The following is a 12329-nucleotide window of genomic DNA, read 5'->3' as shown; positions in this document are numbered from 1 at the left end:
AAAACTAATATACAGGAAATCTCATTTGTTTTTGCATTGCCATCTTTTCGGAGATTTAACTTTAATATTTTTTGGTTGACAGAGTTAGTTTAGGGTTTATTTTTAACGTGTTGAGTTGTTCTAACAGTTATGTGCGCCAAAATGGTACCACTGAAAAGGAGGGGATCCCCATCCTCGCATATGGTGAAGTCTTCTGATGAGGCCTAGGGGTGAGGGTGGAGTTGTGTTGCCAGACTTTGCTTCCCATCACAGAGCCGCCATAGATGAGCCGCTAAATGCATTAAAATATAAGCATAAAAATATCAATCATATCAAGTTATCAATAAGCCATGATGATTTACTTACCTCACAGTATACAATATCTGCACCATAATCTAAAGCAAGAAGTCGCATAGGCAAAGTTCCCACACGGACCATAGGAGCCAGGATTAATTTATCACAAAAAGAAAGTACCATTCTGAAAGTTCCTAAAGAAAAAAAGATAATGCATATTCAGAGATGCTTTAATTGAATCTAAAAATGTCAGTCCTCAGTAGGTATATAATAACGCCTGTCATTCTTCAGTACGGTAAATGATACCATCAGTTAGTCCTCAGTACGGTATATAATAGCTAGTCTTCAGTATTGTATATAATACCATCAAATTAAAGCAAACTTTGCTCTTCTTACACTGTAAAAATTATGCAACACATCCCATTTTTACTCCAGGAACTAAAGTTTTAGGTTACAGCTATTTCAAAGAATCTCAACAGTCCGTTGGCGACCTATTATGAAGTCGGTCGGAGGTTCTCCAGAGCCCACTAGGCACTCCCAGTCCCCTCTGCTTCACGGCTTTCCTCCTGGAGGTTGCTTTACAAACTTTTGCGTGTAGGTGCACCCTGCAGAATTGGTAGCCCTGTAACCATGACTTCAAAAGGTACCTCTATCCGTTGTATCTCAACAAACTCACTTCATTGTGGATAAAATAAACCAGAACAATAGTGCACTGATGTATGCACGAGCAAAAGATATATGTATAAAACTCACAATGCCCCAGATAAAGCTAAGGAGGCGAAATTCAAGTCGGGCAGGTCGCTAACCACCCAGACTTCATATTGATGAAATTATTTTTTTTTAAATATATATATTTACCGTATATGCCGGCGTATAAGACGACTGGGCGTATAAGACGACCCCCAACTTCTGCCCTAAAAATATAGAATTTGGTATATACTCACTGTATAAGACTACCCCTCTCCCAAATGAAAAAAAGTCTGCTTAAAACTTTGCAAAACAAACAAGAGAGCAAGTGCCTGGTGATCATAACTGTAAGCTGCGATATTAATGAAGATCCGACATGCTTCTGTAAGTGCCGCCTGTGACCCCCAGCTCTGTGACGCCGACCGCTGTGACAGGGCGGCTGCATTAGCATACAACGCGCCGCCCCGTCAGCGCGTACTAAGCCTCTTCTAATGACTGTGAGAGGCGGACTGCCGCGCATGTCCCAGGAAGCAGCTCTCTGCGCGCTGACGGGGAAAAAAAACACCTCACACAGTGTGGCCCCCGTATATCCGGCGTATAAGACGACCCCCCACTGTAGCCATTATTTTAAGGGGTTAAAAAGTAGTCTTATACACCAGTATATACAGTATTTTAAACAGCTTTGTGAATATAATAAAGGGTTATTTACTTTTGCCTATGTTAGTGCACTATTGCCCTGGTTCATTTTAACCACAGTGAAGTGAGTTCATGTTGAGATACAATGGACAGAGAGGAACCTTTGAAGCCGTGACTGGTTGCAGGGGACAAATTCTGAAAGGCACACTTAAGCACCGAAAATTTGCACAGCAAGACTCAGGAGGAACGCCATGAAGAGGAGGTTCTGAGAATGCCTCGTGGGCTCTAAAGAACCTCCAAACGACATACAACATTTCACTATAGGTGGCCAACCTAAAATATTCATGTCTGTAAAAACGGGATCTGTTTCAGAATTTTTAAAGTCTAAAGGAGAAGAGCAGAGTTTGCTTTTATTCGTATGCTCTTTTTAGAATGGGCTTTAAGGGACCATTGCTTTTTAACATCTCCAGCACTGTTGTTGGTGGACTTCTATTGATGTTTTTAAGTGGTTTAACTGCTTTTACTTGTGTGATAGAGTGTTTTAAATATAATACCGCCAGTCACTCCTCAATATGGTACACAATACCACCAGTCAGTCCTCAGTTTGGTACATGTACAACCGCTAGAGATTGCAATAACTTAGGTACAAGAGTCCATGATGCTTTTACAGGATAATAATGCTCTATATAAAGGGATCCCTCCCGTCAGCATTACTCTACTTTCCATACTACAGGACACGTAGTTCCCAGCACACGTGGATTCATTATCCCTAGGGAGGAGAAAACAATGGCCTCCACACATGCGCCCTCGAGACTGAATCCCATTGATATTTCTACCTAGAAAGTAACATACCCTCTCTGGGCAAAGTCATACTCCAGTTCCCAATTCTATTTGGTAAGTATCCCAAGGTGAAAACCTGGTCACATATCCAAGGTTATTTGGAAATGTACTAAAAGTAGAATAGATTCCACCCATATATATATTTAGACCCACCCTGGCAACATAAACCCCCCATGCGCCGTTCTTCTGGTTTGTCCAAATGGCAAACAAAATCCAGCTTCAAACGGTATCCATGTGAATATAAAAACTGTTACCTTTATTGTAGAAGCGTTAAAACAGAAACATGGTAGAGGCAAACAGCCTGTAAACACGGCAGTACACTAAAGGGTAGTGAGGAGACAGATAATAGCCTACGCGTTTCAGAGAAACATCTCCTTAATCATGGCCGTGGGCCACAAGAAGCTTTTTTTTTTAGCTTCGCAGTACCTGGCATGTTAAAATAAATAACATTACGGGAAAGTAAAATTTGTTATGCACCAAATAGGCCCTCACACAGGTCCGTACACGTAAAAATGAAAAAGTTATGGATTTTTGAAGTTGGAGAGCGAGAAATGAGCGGAAAAACCCTGCGTCCTTAAGGGGTTAAGGACACAGCCATTTTGTAGTTAAAAGTGTAACCTTCATTCTGAGCAAAAAAAACACTAAAATACATAATTCTGCTCCAGGGTTCCCTGGGAATCACTCCTCAAAGTATTTTGGCTCTCGGTCCTCATTTAGTACCTTTTTTTTGGCCCACAGCAACCAGGGTTTCCATCTCTCAAAAAACCTACAATCAGCAAGAAGGAGGGGCGGGACCTGCCTTCTGTCACCTCATCACAAGCCGTGCTGCTGACCAATGACACCAGAGCTATCTTATATCTCATAATTATCTATCTCTCTATCCATCTCTCATATTTATCCAACTCCTATCTATCCATCTATCTATCTCCTATATATGTATGTATCTTTCTATCTCATATCTATGTATATCCTATCTATATCATATTATATGTCTGTCTATCTACCAAAGTAAAACTCGGGCACAGCACATGAGGGCACAGCACGTAGACTTGTACAGTGTCTCCTGTCACTTCCTTGCGTGAGGTGATGGGGGAGGGGGGCTGCAGTTTCTGTCTGTGTGGATTATTAGTTTATACACAAGTGTAGGGAAAGCTGAGGAAGAGATGAGAGTTTAGGTGCCTGGTTATTACATTAGTGAGGGCTTCTTCTCCCTGCACATGACTGAGTGCTGGGGCAGTGAGACATAAGGTAATCAGCTGGCTGCAGGGAGAGAAATGTGGGCGTCTCTCCCTCTGTAGTCTCTGCTTCTTTATAAAGACAGAATGTCCATAGTAACAGCTATTTGAGCAGTTACTGACATCAAGGGGGAAGCCTGCAAAATACAAGAGGAAGGAGCAAGATTCGGGTAACTAACTCAATTGCAAAAAGGCTTAAAATTACCTGCCCAACAACATATCAAAAGTTTTTTGAAATGACAGTTACACTTAAACCCTTTCAGGACCTGGCCCTTTTTTGTTTTTTCATTTTTCACTCCCCATGATCAAAAATCCATAACTTTTTTATTTTTCCATGTACAGAGCTGTGTGACAGCTTATTTTCTGCGTAACAAATTGCACTTCATAGAGATGGTATTGAATATTCCATGCCGTGTACTAGGAAGCGGGAAAAAAATTCCAAATGCAGTGAAATTGGTAAAAAAACGCATTTGTGCCGGCTTGGATCTTATGGATTTCACTGTGCGCCCCAAATTACATGTCTACTTTATTCTTTGGGTCTGTGCGATTACGGGGATACCAAATTTATAAAGGTTTTATAATGTTTCATACATTTAAAAAAATTAAAACCTCCTGTACAAAAATTTTTTGGGGGATTTTGCCATCTTCTGGCGCTAATAACATTTTTATACTTTGGTGTACAGAGCTGTGGATGGTGTCATTTTTTTTGGATTTTGATGACGTTTACAATGTTATCAATTTTAGGACTGTTCGACCTTGTGATCACTTTTTATAGAATTTTTTTATTTTTTTAAATGACAATGCCATTTTCGACTTTGGGCACGATTTTCCGTTACGGGATTAAACGCAGTGAAAAACCGTTATCATATTTTGATAGATCGGGCATTTTCGGACGCGGCGATACCTGATGTGTTTATGATTTTTACTGTTTATTTATATTTATATCAGTTCTGGGGAAAGGGGGGTGATTTGAGTTTTTAGGGTTTTTTATTACAATTTTTTTTTTTTTTAACTTTTTTTTTTTATTTTTAGTATTTTTCAGACTCCCTAGGGTACTTTAACCCTAGGGTGTCTGCACGATCCTATCATATACTGCCATACTACAGTATGGCAGTATATGTGTATTTTACTACTCTGATAGCACATTGTAATGCATGGGTTAACCCGAAGTAGCCGCGGGGAGCGGCGATCCTCGAAAAGATGGCGGCGCCCAGCTTTGCCGGTGTCGATCAGCGGGAAAACACCCACGATCGGTGCTGGCAAATATGCAGCAAAGGGCTGCATATTTGGAGAGGGTCGACGGCCGACCCGTGACGTGCTATTACGTCACGGGTCGTGAACGGGTTAAAGGGGTTATCCGGCTGTTAAAAATGACTGAGGACCGGGTTGGGGTGGGCTAGTTAAACATAATAAACATCTACTTACCTCCTCCGGCGCCACCAATGTCCCGCGATGCACATGCATAGGCTGACACTGTGCCTTTAAGATTATGTCACAGACGCAGTCTTACAGGCAACTGATCGGACCCCAGAGTTGTCATAGCAACGATCGACGCCTCCCGATCGTGAGGGAAAGACCCCCCAAAGGCATGTTAGATGCCACGGTTGCACTGACCGTGGCATTGAACGTGTTAAACACCCGTGATAGGAGCCCACTCCGACTGTGATTGTTACAATGGGGTGCCGGCTATCAGTCAAAGCCGGCACCCAGTGTTTCCTGATGCCGGTTCGGTTCAGATATTGAGCTGAACCGGCATCGGCTCTGAGTCTAATAGTCACCGCGGGAAGGGGTTAAAACATTAGTTTATTGAAAATGTTGCACAAGGGAAACAAGTCCCCGGGATCAATAGGGAAACATTATTTCATTTTTATAGCTTGGGCCCACCTGGAATCCTGATCCAAAGTGAAATATCCTAAAAGCACCTCTGTACCTCAAAGTCTTCTCACTTTCTCCTCCTCTTACAGAGGTCCCCATTTGCTCTATTGCAAAGTCATCCCTTTTGTCTACATGATAGTCATAGAAGTGCTTTGTTACAATGAAAATGTTTTTTCTTTGATGCTCTTGGAATCCCTTTTTAGTGCCCACAAGTTGAAAATTACACTTTTTCGCCATTTTGCAACATATAAAAAAATGGGAACCCTTTCCTTTTATCCTCTGCTTTCTCCAACAAGTCATCCAAGTTAATTTCTTTTACAGAGAAGATAAGAATGAGCAAGATGAAATTTCTAAAATAAAAAATTAAACCTCTAATTTAAATTTTAAAAATTAGAAAAGGTCACTGGTAATCCAATAAGAAAGTCAATTTATCCTCCCGTCAATTGTCATCTCTAGAAATTATTCTCCTTGAAAAAGGTCTTTCCTTTGTACCCAAAACTAATTTTGATTTGTTTGAATTTATGAAGATAATAACCCCTTAACGCCAAGGCCCTTTTTTCGTTTTTACATTTTCATTTTGCACTCCCCACCTTTAAAAATCTATAACTTTTTCTACATCTATAATATTTTTCCCATGTAAAGAGCTGTGTGAAGGCTTGTTTTATACTTAACAAATTGCACTTTATAGGTGACGGTATTTAATATTCCATGCCGCATACTGGGAAACAGGAAAAAAAAAATTCAAATGCATTTTCTTGTGAGCTTGGATTTTACGGCTTTCTCCAAATGACACATCTACTTTATTCTTTGGGTTGGTAGAGTCACGAGGATACCAAATTTATATAGGTTAATGTTTTCAAACATTAACAAAAATGTAAACCTTTCTGTACAAAAATTAATGTATTTCGCCATCTTCCAGGAATAATAACTTTTTCTTACTTTGGTGTACAGAGCCATGTGTGGTGTCATGCGTCAATGTTACCATTATGAGGACTGTAGTGCTTTTCATCACTTTTTTTCTTTTTGCAAAATGGCAAAAAGTGTGGCATTTTTGCCTTTTTCCGTTACAGGGTTAAACACTGGGAAAAACCACTACTATATTTTGATATATCGGACATTTTGGACGTGGCAATACCCAACATGTTTTTGATTTTTACTGTCAATTTATATTTATAAAAAGTTCTAGGGAAAGGGGGGAAAATTTGAATTATTTTTTTTAATTATTTTTCAGATCCTCTATGGTACATTAACCCCAAGTTGTCTGATTGATCCTACCATATACTGCCATACTACAGTATAGCAATATATTGGGATTTTGCACATCTATTACAATTTGCAAATCGCACATTGCAATAGATAGTTTAAAACAAGACAGCCCGGGTCTTTGTCTGACCCAAGGCTGTCATGGTAACAGAATGCTGCTCCCCGATGACATCACAGGGAGCGACAATCTAAGCCAATATGCTAGCACCAATTGCAGGTGTTACCGGTGGGTAAAGTAAGGTGGGAAATATGCAGCTAATGCCCACCTTGCAAGGAGAGGGCTCAGCCCGTGAATCCTCTTCATAAAACATGCAGTCAACATGTGGTATACTATTACGTCACATGTCGGTATGGGGTTGATGTCTAACGAGCTTGGTATACCGGGTGATCTGCTAGAAGATGTAAAACTTGTTAAATCTGCAGGATGCAGGTCCCACAGTTGAAGGGACTGGCCCCTTTACAGACCCAAGTCTAAGTAGCAAAAAGACACCCCCGGTATCAGAAATAGAGGCATTTCTGAGAGATGTAACTCATGATATTATAAACATGTTGTCTACTTCTGTACCTTTCAGTGTAGATTTGTACCGTGTTAGCCATGAAGAGTGAAGAAAATCAGGCAATACCTTTTTGAGGCTAATTGAATATATATGATGGCGAGCTTCCTTTGTACCTTTCACACAGACAAAATGGTAGCTTTAAGATATCCTGCACATGAAAGATCCATCACCTTTAAGTCACCTGGTAAAGGAGGAAAATGTGGCGATATTGGGTTCAGATGAGTATGAGAAATTGTGTACAGGCAGTCCCCGGGTTACGTACAAGATAGGGTCCATAGGTGTGTTCTTAAGTTGAATTTGTATTTAAGTCGAAACTGTATTTTTCCCCAGTGACAATTGGAGTTTCAAAATTTTTTGCTGTAATTGGACCAAGAATTATCAGTAAATGTTCATTACAGACACCTTACAGCTGATATTGGCAGTCTAGGACTATACTAAAGCATCCAGAGAGCTTCACCAGAGGTCACAGTGGGCAGAGGGGTCCGTCTTTAACTATGGGTCGTCTAAGTCGAGTGTCCTTAAGTAGGGGACCGCCTGTATTGACATTTTTAAAGACCACACTGCTTTTGTCAAAAGCTCTTAATACTAACCTAATAGATAAGGGGGAACACAAGTTCCTTCAAACTTGTCACCCCTGTCTACTGTCTTCCAAAAATACATAAAAGGTTTGAATCCATTGAAAGGCAGACCCATCATGTCAGGGTGAACAGTATTACAAATAATCTATGGATTTACTTAGACATGATATTACACCCATATGTCACTTCTGTTCCCTCCTATACCAAAGATACCTTAGCTTCACACCACCAAGTCTTCTCAAAAGATCTATCTATTGGCCAGCATGGATGTAGAAATCCCTTTATTCATTTATCCCCCATGAGAAGGGTTTACAGGTGGTGGAATTCTTCCTAAAATCAAGTGGAATTTAATTCACTGAGAATAATGTTTTTTGAGGCAAGCATTATTGCTTAACCCCTTAAGGACCAAGCCACTTTAGAGCTTTCGGACCAAAACCAATTTTTAACCCCTTAATGACCGCCCTATTGGAATTCTACGGCAGTCATTACTTCTGACACAACGCCTTTCTACAGCGGAACGTCAGAAGAAAAATTTCGGGACATCGGGTCTCTCTGGTGTCGGGCTGTGACATCACAGCCCAGACCCTGCATTAACGGCCAGGATCGTAAAACCTCCAATCCTGGGTGTTTTGTCCCTTACACGCGTTGTCGGTGTGTGCTTACTGGGGAATCTGATCCCTCCTGCCGCAGGCCCGAGGTCCGGCGGATGCCCCGAGGCTGCCAACTCCTCTTCCCTCCCGATCTGTCGGTCGCCGCTGATGACGTCATCCGCGCGCTGTACGCTGCATGGGGGCAGGCTGGCTGTACGCTGCATGGGGGCAGGCTGGCTGTACGCTGCATGGGGGCAGGCTGGCTGTACGCTGCATGGGGGCAGGCTGGCTGTACGCTGCATGGGGGCAGGCTGGCTGTACGCTGCATGGGGGCAGGCTGGCTGTACGCTGCATGGGGGCAGGCTGGCTGTACGCAACACCCTCAGCTTATACTCGAGTCAATATGTTTTCCCAGTTTTCTGTGGTAAAATCTCGGCTTATACTCGAGTATATATACGGTAATAATGAAATAAAATAAAAAGTCCCATAATCTCCCCAGTTACACATAAGATGCAAATAAAGTATATAAAACACACAAATAATTACATATTTGGTATCATCTGTATAATAAACCTATATCAATACTGAACCCGCTTGGTGAATGCCGTAAAAAAGAAACTTCCCGTAATATACAATTTTTCATCAAACACCATCACAAAAAATGTTCTAAAGAGTGAACAAAAAAGTTATGTGCCCTAATATCATATGACTGAAAAGAATAACTCTCTTCGCAAAAAATAAACCCTCAACCAGATCTGACACAGAAATATACAGAAGTTATGGCCCTGAAAAGTTGTCGATAATAAAAACAATGCGATTTTCTCCAATACTGGTATTGCTCAGTAAAATTGAGCAAAGATAAGAAAAACTATATAAATGAGGTATCATCGTAATTACAGTGAACCAGAGAATAAAGATAAAATATTTTTACATAACGGTGAGCAGGGTGAAAAAAAAAAAAAAAGTGCTAAAAATCCCAAATCAAAATTGATGATTTTGTTTGTGTCCCCCTTGATATAGTTAATAAAATCTCATGAATAAGCTATAGACCGCCAAAATGAATTATCTATACATTGTATCTCATCCTGCAAATAATAAGCCCTCATATGTTTGAATTACCAAAATAAATTTTAATTTATAGCTTGTACAATGTGACAATACAAATCTGCTTTGAATGGCGCTGCTTCCATTCTATGCCCGATCGTGCGCCCATACAGCAGTTTACCACCACATATGGGGTATTGTTACACTCGGGAGAAATTGGGCATCAACCGCTGAAAAGCATTTCATAATTTTATTGTTTATGAAACTGTCAATTTTGGCCTAAATGAATGTATTTTCCAAAAAAAATTTAAATTTCTAAATCACAGGTCCATATTGTTTTAACCCATGTAAAACACTTAAAGGGTTAATAAACTTAATAGAAGTTGTTTTACATACGTTGAGGGCTGAAGTTTCTATAGTGGGGTAATTTATTGGGTTTTACTATTATTTAGGCTTTTTTTTTTCAGTCACTTGAAATCTGAGTTTAATCTAGTATAAAAATTAAAAAAAGGTACCAAGGCAAGAAAAACTGATGCGTTTCGAGCTACAACATGCTCTTAATCATAGTCTAGATTTAAATGTAACAATGATAGACATATAAAGAAACGGAAGTGGGAGGCATACACGTCATGGATTACGTCCGATTGCGATTGGAAGAAGAGGAAAAGGACAAAAACACAATAAGAAATGCAAGAATGTCAATCACCGCCTCTTTAAGGGCGGGCGACTCTTTCCACAGGTGTAACTGTTAGGCATGAAGTGTCACCATTATGAATGTCTTTACAGTGTTTGGAGACAGATGAAATGTTGCGTGTGTGAAACATATTTTGAAAAGAAATTGGAGTGGTGCGTGCTCCTAATATATGTTCCGCAATTCTATGTTTGAGAGCACGTTTTGTACTGCCAATGTATTGTAAAGAACAAATGATGCACACAATAGAATACACCACTTAAGTGGTGTTGCAATTAATGAATGACTTTATTTTGTTGTTAGTATGAGTAGATACAGAGGAGACTGTATTTGTTTTTTGTATAAATTTACATGTGGAGCAGCGTGTGGAGGCACATTTGTAACTGCCTTTGCTGGTAAGCCAGGTTTGCTGTAAATTGACAGAACTGAATAAATTGGGAGAAAGCATGTCACCCAGTGTAGCTGAACTTCTAGCAGACAGACCGACGACAGCCGGTCTTGAGTATGTCAAACAGGATAGGATCCTGAAACAAAATGGGGAGATGTTTTTTTATGATTTGTGTCACTTGATTATATTGACATGTGAAGTCTGTTGTGAAGGTGACTTGGTTGGTAACCTTGTCAATTTGTTTAGTTTTTCTAGTAGTAGCTGAAAAACGATCTTTGTAAAGTAACTGAGCTCTAGTCTTGTGTTGTAAGTAATTTCGAGTACGTTTTATGTGAGTTTTATTGTATCCTCTCTCAGCCAATCGCTGGGATATTAAAGCAGATGTAAGTTCATATTGATCCTCTTGTGTACAGATACGTTTAGCCCAAATAAACTCTCCTTTTGGCAGATTTCTATGTACATGTGGGGGATGGCAGCTGGTAGCATATAAAAGGGTATTGCCAGAAGTGGGTTTGCGATATAGATTGCAATTTACCCTTTCTGCATTTGTTCCTGACTCGGCTCAGAATATCCATGCACCGGCTCCGGCAACTCGTGGCTATAGGGTGAGCTGAGATAAATCTTTTTTGTTTTGTTCTGCCGCATATCGGGAAATCGTCGCAAAATCGGAAATATTCGGGTAACACGTCGGGAAAACGCGAATCGGGCCTTTAGTAAATGACCCTCAAACAACCAATTTAGAAAACATAACATCAGTATACTTAGAAGCTTGCAACCAGGAACGGCTGAACAGAGCCAAACAATTATTTTCCACTAACATCAGTCTAGAAACTGTGGATAGAACTCTAAAAAGCATTATGCATGAATTAGAGAGAACTATGACCTCTCATTTAAAAGTGTGGTGGGATTCTATCACTTTGACAAAATACCTGGAAAGTGAAATGATCCCAAGGGGATTACAAATTTTAAAATTACCCACAAATACTTACAACGATAACTTTACTACTGAATGGCACAGAATCCTGGCAGACTGTTCTCTAAAACTGATTGCTTTAACTATCAAAGAAGAGGAGATTAAACTCTGCGATTTGGATGCAAAACTGTCAGCGCTACAACAGGAATTAACACAGTATCAAGCCACACCTGAATTTAATGACCTACAAATACAGTTAAACACAACACTGAAAAATCTAGAGGACTCTATTAGTAAGACCAAAAAAAAATAAATTCGATAGAGACCTTAGAGATTATCAACAAAATAAAGTGTATACATGGAAAACCACAAGATATCCCAGGTCCATTTTAAGAAATAAAACAAGAAGAAGCTATAAATCGTCAGTGAGCTCAACAGAATACGACACATCAGATGTATATACAGACATCTCGGATTCAGAAATATCGGGACAACACAAAAATGTGTTTTTAGGAGTTCAAACAAGACGGGAATCAAAAAACGAGCAGCCAATGGGAAGTGTACAAAGTGCAAACGCAACCGCAGGGCAGGCAGAAAACATAATCAAAGACGATCGGCAAAAAAGCTGACAAAAACAAATAACTGCCTTTAATCCAAAAGAAGAAAATGACAATACACAACAGAATTTTTCAGTTGTTAACTTATCGGCATGTATACTTACTGTAGCACAGATGAAGGTGTTATCTAAAGGACTCAACT

At 40.0% G+C, this 12329-nt stretch overlaps 1 protein-coding gene across 4 annotated transcripts in view; it reads right to left on the bottom strand.

Annotated features, from left to right (window-relative positions):
* DUS2 (dihydrouridine synthase 2) overlaps nucleotides 1-12329 on the bottom strand; it is a 301883-nt gene that overhangs the window by 254221 nt on the left and 35333 nt on the right. For 3 of the 4 annotated variants that reach the window (XM_072117777.1, XM_072117780.1, XM_072117778.1), the window contains one exon: nucleotides 346-467. In XM_072117777.1, coding sequence (XP_071973878.1) covers nucleotides 346-456 — 111 coding nt within the window. In that variant the 5' untranslated portion in view covers nucleotides 457-467. Of the gene's footprint in view, nucleotides 1-345; nucleotides 468-12329 lie in introns of those variants that run through there. The other variant, XM_072117781.1, reaches the window with a different exon arrangement.

The sequence above is a fragment of the Engystomops pustulosus genome, chromosome 7 (genome assembly GCF_040894005.1).
Source record: "Engystomops pustulosus chromosome 7, aEngPut4.maternal, whole genome shotgun sequence".
In the NCBI taxonomy this organism is placed as follows: domain Eukaryota; kingdom Metazoa; phylum Chordata; class Amphibia; order Anura; family Leptodactylidae; genus Engystomops; species Engystomops pustulosus.
The sequence above is the reverse complement of the archived record's forward strand: the minus strand, read 5'-3'. Positions and strand labels throughout refer to the sequence as shown.